Below are 20171 nucleotides of genomic sequence, written 5' to 3'. Positions count from 1 at the left end.
GGTTTACCCTCACTCCAGGTTTCCCTCACTCCGGGTTTCTCTCACTCTGGGTTTACCCCCACTCCGGGTTTCCCTCACTCCGGGTTTCTCTCACTCCGGGTTTCCCTCACTCTGGGTTTACCCCCACTCCGGGTTTACCCTCACTCCGGGTTTACCCTCACTGGGGGTTTACCCTCACTCCGGGTTTACCCTCACTGGGGGTTTACCCTCACTCCGGGTTTACCCTCACTCCGGGATTACCCTCACTCTGCGTTTACCCTCACTCCGGGTTTACCCTCACTCCGGGTGTTGGAACACTTCCCTAACAACCTTTTGCCTCTTTTTCTCCGCAGGTGCTGCTTACACTGAGACTGCATTTAACTCAGGTAACTGAAGTCCGGTGTTATTGTATTTATAACCAGTCTGCCAGTACATTTACCCCAGAGACCGTGAGGTGCCGGTACATTTACCCCAGAGACCGTGCGGTGCCGGTACAGTTACCCCGGAGACGGTGAGGGGCCGGTACATTTACCCCGGAGACCGTGAGGTGCCGGTACATTTACCCCGGAGACCGTGTGGTGCCGGTACATTTACCCCCGAGACCGCGAGGTGCCGGTACATTTACCCCCGAGACCGTGAGGTGCCGGTACATTTACCCCGGAGACAGTGAGGTGCCGGTACATTTACCCTGGAGACCGTGAGGTGCCGGTACATTTACCCCAGAGACCGTGAGGTGCCGGTACAGTTACCCCGCAGACCGTGAGGTGCCGGTACATTTACCCCGGAGACCGTGAGGTGCCGGTACATTTACCCCGGAGACCGTGAGGTGCCGGTACAGTTACCCCAGAGACCGTGAGGTGCCGGTACATTTACCCCGGAGACCGTGAGGTGCCGGTACATTTACCCCGGAGACCGTGAGGTGCCGGTACAGTTACCCCAGAGACCGTGAGGTGCCGGTACAGTTACCCCGCAGACCGTGAGGTGCCGGTACATTTACCCCGGAGACCGTGAGGTGCCGGTACATTTACCCCGGAGACCGTGAGGTGCCGGTACAGTTACCCCAGAGACCGTGAGGTGCCGGTACATTTACCCCGGAGACTGTGAGGTGCCGGTACAGTTACCCCGAGACCGTGAGGTGCTGGTACATTTACCCCGGAGACCGTGAGATGCCGGTACATTTACCCCGGAGACCGTGAGATGCCGGTACATTTACCCCGGAGACCGTGAGGTGCCGGTACAGTTACCCCGGAGACCGTGAGGTGCCAGTACATTTACCCCAGAGACCGTGAGGTGCCGGTACATTTTCCCCAGAGACCGTGAGGTGCCGGTACATTTACCCCGGAGACCGTGAGGTGCCGGTACAGTTACTCCAGAGACCGTGAGGTGCTGGTACATTTACCCCGGAGACCGTGAGGTGCCGGTACATTTACCCCGGAGATCGTGAGATGCCGGTACATTTACCCCGGAGACCGTGAGGTGCCGGTACAGTTACTCCAGAGACCGTGAGGTGCTGGTACATTTATCCCAGAGACCGTGAGGTGCCGGTACATTTACCCCGGAGACCGTGAGGTGCCGGTACATTTACCCCGGAGACCGTGAGGTGCCGGTACAGTTACTCCAGAGACCGTGAGGTGCTGGTACATTTACCCCGGAGACCGTGAGGTGCCGGTACATTTACCCCGGAGATCGTGAGATGCCGGTACATTTACCCCGGAGACCGTGAGGTGCCGGTACATTTACCCCGCAGACTGTGAGGTGCCGGTACAGTTACCCCGGAGACCGTGAGGTGCCGGTACATTTACCCCGGAGACCGTGAGGTGCCAGTACATTTACCCCAGAGACCGTGAGGTGCCGGTACATTTTCCCCAGAGACCGTGAGGTGCCGGTACATTTACCCCGGAGACCGTGAGGTGCCGGTACAGTTACTCCAGAGACCGTGAGGTGCCGGTACATTTACCCCAGAGACCGTGAGGTGCCGGTACATTTACCCCGGAGATCGTGAGATGCCGGTACATTTACCCCGAAGACCGTGAGGTGCCGGTACATTTACCCCGCAGACCGTGAGGTGCCGGTACAGTTACCCCGGAGACCGTGAGGTGCCGGTACAGTTACCCCGGAGACCGTGAGGGGCCGGTACATTTACCCCGGAGACCGTGAGGTGCCGGTACATTTACCCCCGGAGACCGTGAGGTGCCGGTACATTTACCCCCGGAGACCGTGAGGTGCCGGTACATTGACCCCCGGAGACCGTGAGGTGCCGGTACATTTACCCCCGGAGACCGTGAGGTGCCGGTACATTTACCCCGGAGACCGTGAGGTGCCGGTAGATTTACCCCGGAGACCGTGAGGTGCCGGTACATTTACCCCGTAGACCGTGAGGTGCCGGTACATTTACCCCGGAGACCGTGAGGTGCCGGTACAGTTACCCCGGAGACCGTGAGGTGCCGGTACATTTACCCCGGAGACCGTGAGGTGCCAGTACATTTACCCCAGAGACCGTGAGGTGCCGGTACAGTTACCCCGGAGACCGTGAGGTGTCGGTACATTTACCCCAGAGACCGTGAGGTGCCGGTACATTTACCCCGGAGACTGTGAGATGCCGGTACATTTACCCCGGAGACCGTGAGATGCCGGTGCAGTTACCCCGGAGACCGTGAGGTGTCGTTACATTTACCCCGGAGACGGTGAGGTGCCGGTACATTTACCCCGGAGACCGTGAGATGCCGGTACATTTACCCCGGAGACGGTGAGGTGCCGGTACAGTTACCCCGGAGACCATGAGGTGCCGGTACATTTACCCCGGAGACCGTGAGGTGCCGGTACATTTACCCCGGAGACCGTGAGGTGCCGGTACATTTACCCCAGAGACCGTGAGGGGCCGGTACAGTTACCCCGGAGACCGTGAGGTGCCGGTACATTTACCCCGGAGACCGTGAGGTGCCGGTACATTTACCCTGGAGACCGTGAGGTGCCGGTACATTTACCCCAGAGACCGTGAGGTGCCGGTACATTTACCCCGGAGAACATGAGGTGCCAGTACATTTACCCCGGAGACCGTGAGGTGCCGGTACATTTACCCCAGAGACCGTGAGGTGCCGGTACATTTACCCCAGAGACCGTGAGGGGCCGGTACATTTACCCCCGGAGACCGTGAGGTGCCGGTACATTTACCCCGGAGACCGTGAGGTGCCGGTACATTTACCCTGGAGACGGTGAGGTGCCGGTACATTTACCCCAGAGACCGTGAGGTGCCGGTACATTTACCCCGGAGACCGTGAGGTGCCGGTACATTTACCCCGGAGACCGTGAGGTGCCGCTACATTTACCCCGGAGACCGTGAGGTGCCGGTACATTTACCCCAGAGACCGTGAGGTGCCGGTACATTTACCCCAGAGACCGTGAGGTGCCGGTACATTTACCCCGGAGACTGTGAGGTGCCGGTAGATTTACCCAGGAGACCGTGAGGTGCCGGTACATTTACCCCGGAGACCGTGAGGTGCCGGTACATTTACCCCGGAGACCGTGAGGTGCCGGTACATTTAACCCAGAGACCGTGAGGTGCCGGTACATTTACCCCGGAGACCGTGAGGTGCCGGTACATTTTCCCCGGAGACCGTGAGGTGCCGGTACATTTACCCCGGAGACCGTGAGGTGTCGGTACATTTACCCCGGAGACCGTGAGGTGCCGGTACATTTACCCCAGAGACCGTGAGGTGCCGGTACATTTACCCCCGAGACCGTGAGGGGCCGGTACATTTACCCCGGAGACCATGAGGTGCCGGTACATTTTCCCCGGAGACCGTGAGGTGCCGGTACATTTACCCCCGAGACCGTGAGGTGCCGGTACATTTACCCCAGAGACGGTGAGGTGCCGGTACATTTACCCCGGAGACCGTGAGGTGCCGGTACATTTACCCCGGAGACCGTGAGGTGCCGGTACATTTACCCCAGAGACCGTGAGGTGCCGGTACATTTACCCCGGAGACCGTGAGGTGTCGGTACATTTACCCCGGAGACCGTGAGGTGCCGGTACATTTACCCCAGAGACCGTGAGGTGCCGGTACATTTACCCCCGAGACCGTGAGGGGCCGGTACATTTACCCCGGAGACCGTGAGGTGCCGGTACATTTTCCCCGGAGACCGTGAGGTGCCGGTACATTTACCCCCGAGACCGTGAGGTGCCGGTACATTTACCCCAGAGACGGTGAGGTGCCGGTACATTTACCCCGGAGACCGTGAGGTGCCGGTACATTTACCCCGGAGACCGTGAGGTGCCGGTACATTTACCCCAGAGACCGTGAGGTGCCGGTACATTTACCCCAGAGACCGTGAGGTGCCGGTACATTTACCCCGGAGACCGTGAGGTGCCGGTACATTTACCCCAGAGACCGTGAGGTGCCGGTACATTTACCCCGGAGACCGTGAGGTGCCGTTACATTTACCCCAGAGACCGTGAGGTGCCGGTACATTTACCCCCGAGACAGTGAGGTGCCGGTACATTTACCCCGGAGTCCGTGAGGTGCCGGTACATTTACCCCGGAGACCATGAGGTGCCGGTACATTTACCCCAGAGACTGTGAGGTGCCGGTACATTTACCCCAGAGACCGTGAGGTGCCGGTACATTTACCCTGGAGACCGTGAGGTGCCGGTACATTTACCCCGGAGACGATGAGGTGCCGGTACAGTTACCCCGGAGACCGTGAGGTGCCGGTAGATTTACCCCCGAGACCGTGAGGTGCCGGTACATTTACCCCGGAGACCGTGAGGTGCCGGTACATTTACCCCGGAGACCGTGAGGTGCCGGTAGATTTACCCCCGAGACCGTGAGGTGCCGGTACATTTACCCCGGAGACTGTGAGATGCCGGTACATTTACCCCGGAGACCGTGAGATGCCGGTGCAGTTACCCCGGAGACCGTGAGGTGGCGGTACATTTACCCCAGAGACCGTGAGGTGCCGGTACATTTACCCCAGAGACCGTGAGGTGTCGGTACATTTACCCCGGAGACGGTGAGGTGCCGGTACATTTACCCCAGAGACCGTGAGGTGCCGGTACATTTACCCCAGAGACCGTGAGGTGCCGGTACATTTACCCCAGAGACCGTGAGATGCCGGTACATTTACCCCGGAGACGGTGAGGTGCCGGTACATTTACCCCGGAGATGGTGAGGTGCCGGCACATTTACCCCGGAGACCGCGAGGTGCTGTACAGCCTCTCCTGACTTGAAGCAATTACTAGAGATGAAGAAAGATGCATGAGCTGGTGTTTATTGAGCCGAACTGACCAGCAGGGTCCCAGGTCACATCCTCGGCCTCTCCTGAGTTAGTGGGGTGTGGGGTGACAGGTCTTCCACTGCCCTCAGAGCCCCAGCGTTAGGCAGGAGGGAGCTCAGCCAGGGTTCCTCCTCCTGTTCAGTGGCCAGTGACTTCTGCTGGAAAGTAGGCGTGTGTGAGCGTGTGTGTGTGAGCATTCATGTGTATGAGAGTATGAGCATGTGAGCATGCATGTTTGCGAGTGTTCATGTGTGAGTGAGCATGCATATGTGAACGTGTGTGCATGTGAGTGAGCGAGTGAGCGCGTGCATGTGTATGTGGGGGGGTATGTGAGTGTCCATGTGAGTGAGCGAGTGAGCGCGTGCGTGTGTGTGTGTGTGTGAGCGAGTGAGCGCGTGTGGTGTGTGTGTGGGGGGGTGTGTGTGAGCGAGTGAGCGCATGCGGTGTGTGTGTGAGCGAGTGAACGCATGCGGTGTGTGTGGGGGGTGTGTGAGCGAGTGAGCGAGTGAGCGCGTGCGGTGTGTGTGTGAGCGAGTGAGCGTGTGCGGTGTGTGTATGAGCGAGTGAGCGCGTGCGGTGTGTGTGTGTGAGCGAGTGAGCGCGTGCGGTGTGCGTGTGAGCACGTGCGGTGTGTGAGCACATGCGGTGTGTGTGTGAGCGAGTGAGCGCGTGCGGTGTGTGTGTGAGCGAGTGAGCGCGTGCGGTGTGTGTGTGAGCGAGTGAGCGCTTGTGGTGTGTGTGTGTGAGCGAGTGAGCGCGTGTGGTGTGTGTGTGAGCACGTGCGGTGTGTGAGCGCATGCGGTGTGTGTGTGAGCGAGTGAGCGCGTGCGGTGTGCGTATGAGCACGTGCGGTGTGTGAGCGCATGCGGTGTGTGTGTGAGCGAGTGAGCGCGTGCGGTGTGTGTGTGAGCGAGTGAGCGCGTGCGGTGTGTGTGTGAGCGAGTGAGCGCATGCGGTGTGTGTGTGAGCGAGTGAGCGCTTGTGGTGTGTCTGAGTGTGCATGCAGTGCGGGCGTTAGGCGAAGATTGGGTTCGGATTGCCCGTGATACTCGCAGGGTCAAAGTTCCTGCCGAAAAGCACTATCTGGTCTTTTGGGTGAGGTACTGGTGGGTTAGCTGGCACCCGGACCCCAGCGACTGTCGGAACGTCGAGGAACTGGTGAAGCTGTAAGTATGATGAATATTTAGTAATGCTGGTGTTCCCTGGCAGAGCTGTTAACCAGCATAGATGGGAGGTTGGCCAGTGGGCTGTTACTGTGGTCCCAGGACCCTCCCAGAATGGACTCAGTAAAGCGGAATCTCATCATCTTCTCTTTCAGATTGTGGTCGCCTGTTTGGGAACAGGAAGACGGAATGCCTGAGATGTGAGTTGTGTTCAGACAGCGTGAGCTCCGAGTCCGCTATGCATGTGACCAGGTTAAAGTATCATTTCAATATCGGACAGAGCCTCCTGGCTCCAGCCGGATTTCAGGCAGCCTCCATGCTGACACTTGCCCATCATTCAAAGGCTCCTGGTGGAGGCTGCAGTTAAATGCTGGGCCATTGGGTCCGACCGGTCCTTTATTTTATTCATCCTCGGGATGTGGGCATCGCTGGTAAAGCCAGCAATTATCGGCCATACCTAGTTGTCAGTGACCTCTGGTTGTCTGACCGGTGACCCTGGCTGTTCAGTGACCCCTGTCTGTCCAGTGACCCCTGTCTGTTCAATGACCTCTGTCTCTTCAGTGACCCCTGTCTCTTCAGTGACCCCTGTCTGTTCAGTGACCCTTGTCTGTTCAGTGACCCCTGACTGTTCAGTGACCCTTGTCTGTTCAGTGACCCTTGTCTGTTCAGTGACCCCTGTCTCTTCAGTGACCCCTGTCTGTTCAGTGACCCTTGTCTGTTCAGTGACCCCTGACTGTTCAGTGACCCCTGTCTGTTCAATGACCCCTGACTGTTCAATGACCCCTGTCTGTTCAATGACCCCTGACTGTTCAATGACCCCTGACTGTTCAATGACCCCTGACTGTTCAGTGACCCCTGTCTGCTCAATGACCCCTGTCTGTTCAATTACCCCTGTCTATTCAATGACCCCTGACTGTTCAGTGACCCCTGTCTGTTCAATGAGCCCTGTCCGGTGACCCTGTCCGTTCAATGACCCCTGTCTGTTCAGTGACCCCTGACTGTTCAGTGACCCCTGTCTGTTCAGTGACCCCTGACTGTTCAGTGACCCCTGTCTGTTCAATGACCCCTGGCTGTTCAGTGACCCCTGTCTGTTCAATGACCCCTGTCTGTTCAGTGACCCCTGACTGTTCAGTGACCCCTGTCTGTTCAATGACCCCTGTCTGTTCAATGACCCCTGTCTATTCAGTGACCCCTGACTGTTCAATGACCCCTGTCTGTTCAGTGACACCTGTCTATTCAGTGACCCCTGACTGTTCAATGACCCCTGGCCGGAGACCCTTGACCGTCTGGCCGGTGACCTCTGACTGTCTGGCCGGTGACCCTGTCTGTTCAGTGACCCCTGTCTGTTCAATGACCCCTGGCCGGAGGCCCTTGACCATCTGGCCAGTGACCCTGGCTGTCTGGGCGGTGACTCCTGATTGTCTGTTCAGTGACCCCTGACTGTTCAATGACCCCTGGCCGGAGGCCCTTGACCATCTGGCCAGTGACCCTGGCTGTCTGGGCGGTGACTCCTGACTGTCTGTTCAGTAACCCCTGTCTGTTCAGTGACCCCTGTCTGTTCAGTGACCCCTGACTGTTCAATGACCCCTGGCCGGAGACCCCTGACCATCTGGCCGGTGACCCTGGCTGTCTGGTCAGTGATACTATGGCCATGTTCCGGCCCAGTCTCTGGTTCCAAGCCTCTGAGGGTGCAGTTGTGAGCGACGGCGGTGCTGCGGTTGCAGGGCGAGTGGTCAAGTGTTGGACCCAGCCACAGAGGGAATGGATGGTGAAGCAAGATCAGGAGGGCAGGCAGTGGCCATGAGAGAAATGTGAACTCACGTGAGGCTGAGACCGGGCTCAGGGCCTTGCGTCTGGTAAACCGCTCGCCGTTCCCCCGAATGGTCAGATCACCTTTGACCCGATGCAGAGCGAGAGTCTGCTGAGTCTGTTTCCATTGGGACTGAAACTGTATTTTGTTCTGTGTCTCCATCAGCCTGGCTCCCAGAAAACGTCAGCTTTCAACAGGACTGGACCAGCGTAACCGTCACCTTCAATCCAGCACCCAACAGTTACGGCTTCAACACCTACCATATAAACTACGGGCAAGTGCCAAAGGGCAGGGTGAAGCCCGCCAGGTGGCAGCAGATATCTGTGGTACGTACCAGCAAACGAACTGTCCCGGTCACACCTTCCTGTCGAACACTGGGAATAATCCCGGTCACTCCGTCCTGTAGAACACTGGGAATATTCCCGGTCACACCTTCCTGTAGAACACTGGGAATATTCCCGGTCACACCTTCCTGTAGAACGCTGGGAATATTCCCCGGTCACGCCTTCCTGTAGAACACTGGGAATATTCCCGGTCACACCTTCCTGTAGAACACTGGGAATATTCCCGGTCACACCTTCCTGTAGAACACTGGGAATATTCCCGGTCACACCTTCCTGTAGAACACTGGGAATATTCCCGGTCACACCTTCCTGTAGAACGCTGGGAATATTCCCCGGTCACTCCTTCCTGTAGAACACTGGGAATAATCCCGGTCACTCCTTCCCATGGGGGGAATATTCCCGTCACACCTTCCTGTAGAACGCTGGGAATATTCCCGGTCACACCTTCCTGTAGAACACTGGGAATATTCCCAGTCACTCCTTCCTGTAGAACGCTGGGAATATTCCCGGTCACACCTTCCTGTAGAACACTGGGAATATTCCCGGTCACACCTTCCTGTAGAACACTGGGAATATTCCCAGTCACTCCTTCCCATGGGGGGAATATTCCCGGTCACACCTTCCCATGGGGGGAATATTCCCGGTCACACCTTCCCATGGGGGGAATATTCCCGGTCACACCTTCCCATGGGGGGAATATTCCCGGTCACACCTTCCCATGGGGGGAATATTCCCGGTCACACCTCCCCATGGGGGGAATATTCCCGGTCACACCTTCCTGTAGAACACTGGGAATATTCCCGGTCACACCTTCCTGTAGAACACTGGGAATATTCCCCGGTCACACCTTCCTGTAGAACACTGGGAATATTCCCGGTCACACCTTCCTGTAGAACACTGGGAATATTCCCGGTCACACCTTCCTGTAGAACGCTGGGAATATTCCCCGGTCACTCCTTCCTGTAGAACGCTGGGAATATTCCCGGTCACACCTTCCTGTAGAACACTGGGAATATTCCCGGTCACACCTTCCTGTAGAACACTGGGAATATTCCCGGTCACATCTTCCTGTAGAACACTGGGAATATTCCCGGTCACACCTTCCTGTAGAATGCTGGGAATATTCCCCGGTCACTCCTTCCTGTAGAACACTGGGAATAATCCCGGTCACTCCTTCCCATGGGGGGAATATTCCCGTCACACCTTCCTGTAGAACGCTGGGAATATTCCCGGTCACAACCTCCTGTAGAACACTGGGGATATTCCCAGTCACTCCTTCCTGTAGAACGCTGGGAATATTCCCGGTCACACCTTCCTGTAGAACACTGGGAATATTCCCGGTCACACCTTCCTGTAGAACACTGGGAATATTCCCGGTCACTCCTTCCCATGGGGGGAATATTCCCGGTCACACCTTCCCATGGGGGGAATATTCCCGGTCACACGTTCCCATGGGGGGAATATTCCCGGTCACACCTTCCCATGGGGGGAATACTCCCAGTCACACCTTCCCATGGGGGGAATATTCCCGGTCACACCTTCCCATGGGGGGGATATTCCCGGTCACACCTTCCCATGGGGGGAATATTCCCGGTCACACCTTCCCATGGGGGGGATATTCCCGGTGACACCTTCCCATGGGGGGAATATTCCCGGTTACACCTTCCCATGGGGGGAATATTCCCGGTCACACCTTCCCATGGGGGGGATATTCCCGGTCACACCTTCCCATGGGGGGCATATTCCCGGTCACACCTTCCTGTAGAACACTGGGAATATTCCCGGTCACACCTTCCTGTAGAACACTGGGATTATTCCCGGTCACACCTTCCTGTAGAACACTGGGATTATTCCCGGTTCCACCTTCCTGTAGAACACTGGGAATATTCCCAGTCACTCCTTCCTGTAGAACACTGGGAATATTCCCGGTCACACCTTCCTGTAGAACGCTGGGAATATTCCCCGGTCACACCTTCCTGTAGAACGCTGGGAATATTCCCCGGTCACTCCTTCCTGTAGAACGCTGGGAATATTCCCCGGTCACTCCTTCCTGTAGAACACTGGGAATAATCCCGGTCACTCCTTCCCATGGGGGGAATATTCCCGTCACACCTTCCTGTAGAACGCTGGGAATATTCCCGGTCACACCTTCCTGTAGAACACTGGGAATATTCCCAGTCACTCCTTCCTGTAGAACGCTGGGAATATTCCCGGTCACACCTTCCTGTAGAACACTGGGAATATTCCCCGTCACATCTTCCTGTAGAACACTGGGAATATTCCCGGTCACTCCTTCCCATGGGGGGAATATTCCCGGTCACACCTTCCCATGGGGGGAATATTCCCGGTCACACCTTCCCATGGGGGGAATATTCCCGGTCACACCTTCCCATGGGGGGAATATTCCTGGTCACACCTTCCCATGGGGGGAATATTCCCGGTCACACCTTCCCATGGGGGGGATATTCCCGGTCACACCTTCCCATGGGGGGAATATTCCCGGTCACACCTTCCCATGGGGGGGATATTCCCGGACACACCTTCCCATGGGGGGAATATTCTCGGTCACACCTTCCCATGGAGGAATATTCCCGGTCACGCCTTCCCATGGGGGGAATATTCCCGGTCACTCCTTCCCACGGGGGGAATATTCCCGGTCACACCTTCCCATGGGGGGAATATTCCCGGTCACACCTTCCCATGGGGGGAATATTCCCGGTCACACCTTCCCATGGGAGGAATATTCCCGGTCACACCTTCCCATGGGGGGAATATTCCCGGTCACACCTTCCCATGGGAGGAATATTCCCGGTCACACCTTCCCATGGGGGGAATATTCCCGGTCACTCCTTCCCATGGGGGGAATATTCCCGGTCACACCTTCCCATGGGGGGAATATTCCCGGACACACCTTCCCATGGGGGGAATATTCCCGGTCACTCCTTCCCATGTGGGGAATATTCCCGGTCACTCCTTCCCATGGGGGGAATATTCCCGGTCACTCCTTCCCATGGGGGGAATATTCCCGGTCACACCTTCCCATGGGGGGAATATTCCCGGTCACACCTTCCCATGGGGGGAATATTCCCGGTCACACCTTCCCATGGAGGAATATTCACGGTCACACCTTCCCATGGGGGGGAATATTCCCGGTCACTCCTTCCCATGGGGGGAATATTCCCGGTCACTCCTTCCCACGGGGGGAATATTCCCGGTCACTCCTTCCCATGGAGGAATATTCCCGGTCACTCCTTCCCACGGGGGGAATATTCCCGGTCACAGCTCCCCATGGGGGGAATATTCCCGGTCACACCTTCCCACGGGGGGAATATTCCCGGTCACTCCTTCCCATAGGGGGAATATTCCCGGTCACTCCTTCCCACGGGGGGACTATTCCCAGTCACTCCTTCCCATGGAGGAATATTCCCGGTCACTCCTTCCCACGGGGGGAATAGTCCCGGTCACAGCTTCCCATGGGGGGAATATTCCCGGTCACACCTTCCCACGGGGGGAATATTCCCGGTCACTCCTTCCCATAGGGGGAATATTCCCGGTCACACCTTCCCATGGGGGGAATATTCCCGGTCACACCTTCCCATGGGGGGAATATTCCCGGTCACTCCTTCCCATGGGGGGAATATTCCCGGTCTCACCTTCCCATGGGGGGAATATTCCCGGTCACACCTTCCCATGGGGGGAATATTCCCGGTCACTCCTTCCCATGGGGGGAATATTCCCGGTCACACCTTCCCATGGGGGGAATATTCCCAGTCACACCTTCCCATGGAGGAATATTCCCGGTCACACCTTCCCATGGGGGGAATATTCCCGGTCACTCCTTCCCATGGGGGGAATATTCCCGGTCACACCTTCCCATGGAGGAATATTGCTGGTCACTCCTTCCCATGGAGGAATATTCCCGGTCACTCCTTCCCATGGGGGGGATATTCCCGGTCACTCCTTCCCATGGGGGGAATATTCCCGGTCACACCTTCCCATGGGGGGAATATTCCCGGTCACTCCTTCCCATGGGGGGAATATTCCCGGTCACTCCTTCCCATGGGGGGAATATTCCTGGTCACACCTTCCCATGGAGGAATATTCCCGGTCACACCTTCCCATGGGGGAATATTCCCGGTCACTCCTTCCCACGGGGGGAATATTCCCGGTCACACCTTCCCACGGGGGGAATATTCCCGGTCACACCTTCCCATGGGGGAATATTCCCGGTCACACCTTCCCATGGGGGGAATATTCCTGGTCACACCTTCCCATGGGGGAATATTCCCGGTCACTCCTTCCCATGGGGGGAATATTCCCGGTCACACCTTCCCATGGGGGGAATATTCCCGGTCACACCTTCCCATGGGGGGAATATTCCCCGTCACACCTTCCCATGGGGGGAATATTCCCGGTCACACCTTCCCATGGGGGGGAATATTCCCGGTCACACCTTCCCATGGGGGGAATATTCCCGGTCACACCTTCCCATGGGGGGGATATTCCCGGTCACACCTTCCCATGGGAGGAATATTCCCGGTCACACCTTCCCATGGAGGGAATATTCCCGGTCACTCCTTCCCATGGGGGGAATATTCCAGGTCACACCTTCCCATGGGGGGAGTATTCCCGGTCACACCTTCCCATGGGGGGAATATTCCCGGTCACTCCTTCCCATGGAGGAATATTCCCGGTCACTCCTTCCCATGGGGGGGAATATTCCCGGTCTCACCTTCCCATGGAGGAATATTCCCGGTCACACCTTCCCATGGGGGGAATATTCCCGGTCACTCCTTCCCATAGGGGGAATATTCCCGGTCACTCCTTCCCACGGGGGGACTATTCCCAGTCACTCCTTCCCATGGAGGAATATTCCCGGTCACTCCTTCCCACGGGGGGAATAGTCCCGGTCACAGCTTCCCATGGGGGGAATATTCCCGGTCACACCTTCCCACGGGGGGAATATTCCCGGTCACTCCTTCCCATAGGGGGAATATTCCCGGTCACACCTTCCCATGGGGGGAATATTCCCGGTCACACCTTCCCATGGGGGGAATATTCCCGGTCACTCCTTCCCATGGGGGGAATATTCCCGGTCTCACCTTCCCATGGGGGGAATATTCCCGGTCACACCTTCCCATGGGGGGAATATTCCCGGTCACTCCTTCCCATGGGGGGAATATTCCCGGTCACACCTTCCCATGGGGGGAATATTCCCAGTCACACCTTCCCATGGAGGAATATTCCCGGTCACACCTTCCCATGGGGGGAATATTCCCGGTCACTCCTTCCCATGGGGGGAATATTCCCGGTCACACCTTCCCATGGAGGAATATTGCTGGTCACTCCTTCCCATGGAGGAATATTCCCGGTCACTCCTTCCCATGGGGGGGATATTCCCGGTCACTCCTTCCCATGGGGGGAATATTCCCGGTCACACCTTCCCATGGGGGGAATATTCCCGGTCACTCCTTCCCATGGGGGGAATATTCCCGGTCACTCCTTCCCATGGGGGGAATATTCCTGGTCACACCTTCCCATGGAGGAATATTCCCGGTCACACCTTCCCATGGGGGAATATTCCCGGTCACTCCTTCCCACGGGGGGAATATTCCCGGTCACACCTTCCCACGGGGGGAATATTCCCGGTCACACCTTCCCATGGGGGAATATTCCCGGTCACACCTTCCCATGGGGGGAATATTCCTGGTCACACCTTCCCATGGGGGAATATTCCCGGTCACTCCTTCCCATGGGGGGAATATTCCCGGTCACACCTTCCCATGGGGGGAATATTCCCGGTCACACCTTCCCATGGGGGGAATATTCCCTGTCACACCTTCCCATGGGGGGAATATTCCCGGTCACACCTTCCCATGGGGGGGAATATTCCCGGTCACACCTTCCCATGGGGGGAATATTCCCGGTCACACCTTCCCATGGGGGGGATATTCCCGGTCACACCTTCCCATGGGAGGAATATTCCCGGTCACACCTTCCCATGGAGGGAATATTCCCGGTCACTCCTTCCCATGGGGGGAATATTCCAGGTCACACCTTCCCATGGGGGGAATATTCCCGGTCACACCTTCCCATGGGGGGAATATTCCCGGTCACTCCTTCCCATGGAGGAATATTCCCGGTCACTCCTTCCCATGGAGGAATATTCCCGGTCACTCCTTCCCATGGGGGGGAATATTCCCGGTCTCACCTTCCCATGGAGGAATATTCCCGGTCACACCTTCCCATGGAGGAATATTCCCGGTCACACCTTCCCATGGGGGGAATATTCCCGGTCACTCCTTCCCATGGGCGGGAATATTCCCGGTCACTCCTTCCCATGGGGGGAATATTCCCGGTCACTCCTTCCCATGGGGGGAATATTCCCGGTCACACCTTCCCATGGGGGAATATTCCCGGTCACTCCTTCCCATGGGGGGAATATTCCCGGTCACTCCTTCCCATGGGGGGAATATTCCCGGTCACTCCTTCCCATGGAGGAATATTGCTGGTCACTCCTTCCCATGGAGGAATATTCCCGGTCACTCCTTCCCGTGGGGGGAATATTCCCGGTCACTCCTTCCCATGGGCGGGAATATTCCCGGTCACTCCTTCCCACGGGGGGAATATTCCCGGTCACACCTTCCCACGGGGGGAATATTCCCGGTCACACCTTCCCATGGGTGGGAATATTCCCGGTCACTCCTTCCCATGGGGGGAATATTCCCGGTCACTCCTTCCCATGGGGGGAATATTCCCGGTCACGCCTTCCCATGGGGGGAATATTCCCGGTCACACCTTCCCATGGGGGGAATATTCCCGGTCACGCCTTCCCATGGGGGGAATATTCCCGGTCACACCTTCCCATGGGCGGGGGAGATATATTCCCGGTCATGGGGTAAAATATTCCCAGTGCCTCCATTGTTCTGGGACAGAGCTCCTTTAAGCACTGGAGAAAGCCAAACATGCTCTGGGCTCCAGCTCCGAGGGTTATGCGGATTGATCCGAGTCTCTCCCGCTGGGCTGTGATCTAACCTCGGGTCCGAACAGAGCTCAGTGTCCACGGATACTCCGCCTTCGGGCAGTGCCGGCAGTAAATGCCGTGAACGCACCGTACACTGGAACGCTGTACAAATTTTCCCATATCACTTGTGTTGGATGATTGCAGTACCTGGCCAGGTGGGAGCGGGACTGATGTGTTGACATTGTGCATCTTATGTTCCAGCATTGCTGTTTGTCAGGGGTGACCAGTAATTCTAGGAGGCAGTGAATTTAACAGGCCAAAGCCTTTACTCCCACACCACCTTCACAAACTTCCTTCCTTCTGCTGGGAGAGGCGCTAATTCCTGCCCACTCCCCCAATGGGTTTTCCAGTGGGAATTCCCCATCGATAACCAGAAGCTTTCCCAGGAAAGGTTACTGATCTCCAGCGTGGCTCCTGCCCGCAGGCCAGAATGTTCCAGCTCTCTTGGAAACACTTGCCCCTGAAACATCGGACAGACTTTTCCCCAATCCATTGCGGATAAATGTTCTAATTCTGTTTGTTTTGTTCACACAGCCTCACGAAGGTGAAAGGGCAGTGACTGTGTCGCTCGGAGATCTGCAGCCAGGGTACAATTACAGTGTGATCGTGAGTTCCTGCACAGTCCTTACAGCACATGGGGCCATCTACCAATCGGGAGAGTCACTGTCGAGGGGAGTCGCTCAGGGATCTGGGCACAAAACTTGCACCAGATCAGAATCACTGCTGCAAGAAACAGACACCAACCATTCCTCACAAAGTCAAGCACTGATTCAGAAAGGCCCACAGCTCAGAGTTTGGGCTTTTAAACTTTAATCAAACCAGCGGTTGTTAATTTGTGTAGTTGAACACATTCACTGCAATCTGCAGCCTTCACTTTCTTAATGGCAGTGGAAACATAATTGGTTTCTTGGAATTAACTTTGAAAGCGGCGCGCAGCGTCAGTGTCTCTGTATTGTGATAGGAGTGTGTCAGGGTCTGTGTATTCTGATAGGAGTGTGTCCGGGTCTGTGTATTCTGATAGGAGTGTGTCCGGGTCTGTGTATTCTGATAGCAGTGTGTCCGGGTCTGTGTATTCTGATAGGAGTGTGTCTGGGTCTGTGTATTCTGATAGCAGTGTGTCAGGGTCTGTGTATTGTGATAGCAGTGTGTCAGGGTCTGTGTATTCTGATAGCAGTGTGTCCGGGTCTGTGTATTCTGATAGCAGAGTGTCAGGGTCTGTGTATTCTGATAGGAGTGTGTCTGGGTCTGTGTATTCTGATACCAGTGTGTCAGGGTCTGTGTATTCTGATAGCAGTGTGTCAGGGTCTGTGTATTCTGATAGCAGTGTGTCAGGGTCTGTGTGTTCTGATAGCAGTGTGTCAGGGTCTGTGTATTCTGATAGCTGTGAGTCAGGGTCTGTGTATTCTGATAGCAGTGTATCAGGGTCTGTGTATTCTGATAGCAGTGTGTCAGGGTCTGTGTATTCCGATAGCAGTGTGTCAGGGTCTGTGTGTTCTGATAGCAGTGTGTCCGGGTCTGTGTATTCTGATAGCAGTGTGTCAGGGTCTGTGTGTTCTGATAGCAGTGTGTCTGGGTCTGTGTATTCCGATAGCAGTGTGTCAGGGTCTGTGTATTCTGATAGCTGTGTGTCAGGGTCTGTGTATTCTGATAGCAGTGTGTCCGGGTCTGTGTATTCTGATAGCAGTGTGTCGGGGTCTGTGTATTCTGAAAGCAGTGTGTCAGGGTCTGTGTATTCTGATAGCAGTGTGTCAGGGTCTGTGTATTCTGATAGCAGTGTGTCAGGGTCTGTGTATTCTGATAGCAGTGTGTCAGGGTCTGTGTATTCTGATAGCAGTGTGTCAGGGTCTGTGTATTCTGATAGCAGTGTGTCAGGGTCTGTGTATTCTGATAGCAGTGTGTCAGAGTCTGTGTATTCTGATAGCAGTGTCTCAGGGTCTGTGTATTCTGATAGCAGTGTGTCAGGGTCTGTGTATTCTGATAGCAGTGTGTCAGGGTCTGTGTATTCTGATAGCAGTGTGTCCGGGTCTCTGTATTCTGATAGCAGTGTGTCAGGGTCTGTGTATTCTGATAGCAGTGTGTCCGGGTCTGTGTATTCTGATAGCAGTGTGTCCGGGTCTGTGTATTCTGATAGCAGTGTGTCCGGGCCTGTGTATTCTGATAGCAGTGTGTCAGGGTCTGTGTATTCTGATAGCAGTGTGTCCGGGTCTGTGTATTCTGATAGCAGAATGTTAGGGTCTGCGTATTCTGATAGCAGTGTGTCAGGGTCTGTGTATTCTGATAGCAGTGTGTCAGGGTCTGTGTATTCTGATAGCTGTGTGTCAGGGTCTGTGTATTCTGATAGCAGTATGTCAGGGTCTGTGTATTCTGATAGCAGTGTGTCAGGGTCTGTGTATTCTGATAGCAGTGTGTCCGGGTCTGTGTATTCTGATAGCAGTGTGTCCGGGTCTGTCTATTCTGATAGCAGTGTGTCAGGGTCTCTGTATTCCGATAGCAGTGTGTCAGGGTCTGTGTATTCTGATAGCAGTGTGTCAGGGTCTGTGTATTCTGACAGCTGTGTGTCAGGGTCTGTGTATTCTGATAGCAGTGTGTCAGGGTCTGTGTATTTTGATAGCAGTGTGTCCGGGTCTGTGTATTCTGATAGCAGTGTGTCCGGGTCTGTGTATTCTGATAGCAGTGTGTCAGGGTCTGTGTATTCTGATAGCAGTGTGTCAGGGTCTGTGTATTCTGATAGCAGTGTGTCAGGGCCTGTGTATTCTGATAGCAGTGTGTCGGGGTCTGTGTATTCTGAAAGAAGTGTGTCGGGGTCTGTGTATTCTGATAGCAGTGTGTCCGGGTCTCTGTATTCTGATAGCTGTGTGCTGTTTACCTGGGTCTGTGTATTCTGATAGCAGTGTGTCCGGGTCTGTGTATTCTGATAGCAGTGTGTCAGGGTCTGTGTATTCTGATAGCAGTGTGTCAGGGTCTGTGTATTGTGATAGCTGTGTGTCCGGGTCTGTGTATTCTGATAGCTGTGTGTCCGGGTCTGTGTATTGTGATAGCTGTGTGTTCGGGTCTGTGTATTCTGATAGCAGTGTGTCAGGGTCTGTGTTTTCTGATAGCCGTGTGTCCGGGTCTGTGTATTCTGATAGCAGTGTGTCAGGGTCTGTGTATTCTGATAGCAGTGTGTCAGGGTCTGTGTATTCTGATAGCAGTGTGTCCGGGTCTGTGTTTTCTGATAGCAGTGTGTCTGGGTCTGTGTATTCTGATAGCTGTGTGTCAGGGCCTGTGTATTCTGATAGCCGTATGCTGTTTATCTGGGTCTGTGTATTCTGATAGCAGTGTGTTAGGGCCTGTGTTTTCTGATAGCAGTGTGTCCGGATCTGTGTATTCTGATAGCTGTGCGTCAGGGTCTGTGTTTTCTGATAGCAGTGTGTCAGGGTCTGTGTATTCTGATAGCAGTTTGTCAGGGTCTGTGTATTCTGATAGCAGTGTGTCAGGGTCTGTGTTTCCTGATAGCAGTGTGACCGGGTCTGTGTATTCTGATAGCAGTGTGTCCGGGTCTGTGTATTCTGATAGCAGTGTGTCAGGGTCTGTGTTTTCTGATCGCAGTGTGTCAGGGTCTGTGTATTCTGATAGCAGTGTGTCAGGGTCTGTGTATTCTGAAAGCAGTGTGTCTGGGTCTGTGTTTTCTGAGAGCAGTGTGTCCGGGTCTGTGTATTCTGATAGCAGTGTGTCCGGGTCTGTGTATTCTGATAGCAGTGTGTCAGGTCTGTGTTTTCTGATAGCAGTGTGTCCGGGTCTGTGTATTCTGATAGCAGTGCGTCCGGGTCTGTGTATTCTGATAGCAGTGTGTCCGGGTCTGTGTATTCTGACAGCAGTGTGTCAGGGTCTGTGTATTCTGATAGCAGTGTGTCAGGGTCTGTGTTTTCTGATAGCTGTGTGTCTGGGTCTGTGTATTCTGACAGCAGTGTGTCCGGGTCTCTGTATTCTGATAGCAGTATGACAGGGTCTGTGTATTCTGATAGCAGTGTGTCAGGGTCTGTGTATTCTGATAGCAGTGTCTCCGGGTCTGTGTATTCTGATAGCAGTGTGTCAGGGTCTGTGTATTCTGATCGCAGTGTGTCCAGGTCTGTGTATTCTGATAGCAGTGTGTCAGGGTCTGTGTATTCTGATAGCAATGTGTCAGGGTCTGTGTATTCTGACAGCAGTGTCTCCGGGTCTGTGTATTCTGATAGCAGTGTGTCCGGGTGTGTGTATTCTGATAGTGTGTCAGGGTCTCTGTATTCCGATAGCAGTGTGTCAGGGTCTGTGTATTCTGATCGCAGTGTGTCCGGGTCTGTGTATTCTGATAGCAGTGTGTTCGGGTCTGTGTATTCTGATAGGAGTGTGTCAGAGTCTGTGTTTTCTGATAGCAGTGTGTCAGGGTCTGTGTATTCTGATCGCAGTGTGTCCGGGTCTGTGTATTCTGATAGCCGTGTGTCTGGGTCGGTGTATTCTGAAAGCAGTGTGTCTGGGTCTGTGTATTCTGATAGCAGTGTGTCAGGGTCTGTGTATTCAGATAGCAGTGTGTCCGGGTCTGTGTATTCTGATAGCAGTGT

The 20171-nt window shown here is 55.2% G+C and overlaps 1 protein-coding gene across 1 annotated transcript in view; it reads left to right on the top strand.

Moving 5' to 3' along the window:
* Nucleotides 1-20171, top strand: part of LOC147086634 (interleukin-17 receptor D) — a 99412-nt gene that overhangs the window by 17446 nt on the left and 61795 nt on the right. Inside the window, exons 5-8 of the mRNA XM_085978290.1 lie at nt 333-365; nt 6572-6616; nt 8392-8552; nt 16129-16200. Coding sequence (XP_085834416.1) covers nt 333-365; nt 6572-6616; nt 8392-8552; nt 16129-16200 — 311 coding nt within the window. The remainder of the gene's footprint in view (nt 1-332; nt 366-6571; nt 6617-8391; nt 8553-16128; nt 16201-20171) is intronic.

This window comes from Somniosus microcephalus, unplaced genomic scaffold (genome assembly GCF_052327205.1).
Source record: "Somniosus microcephalus isolate GS21.2 unplaced genomic scaffold, FLI_Smic_1.0 unresolved_chr7, whole genome shotgun sequence".
Classification (NCBI taxonomy): domain Eukaryota; kingdom Metazoa; phylum Chordata; class Chondrichthyes; order Squaliformes; family Somniosidae; genus Somniosus; species Somniosus microcephalus.
The sequence above is the reverse complement of the archived record's forward strand: the minus strand, read 5'-3'. Positions and strand labels throughout refer to the sequence as shown.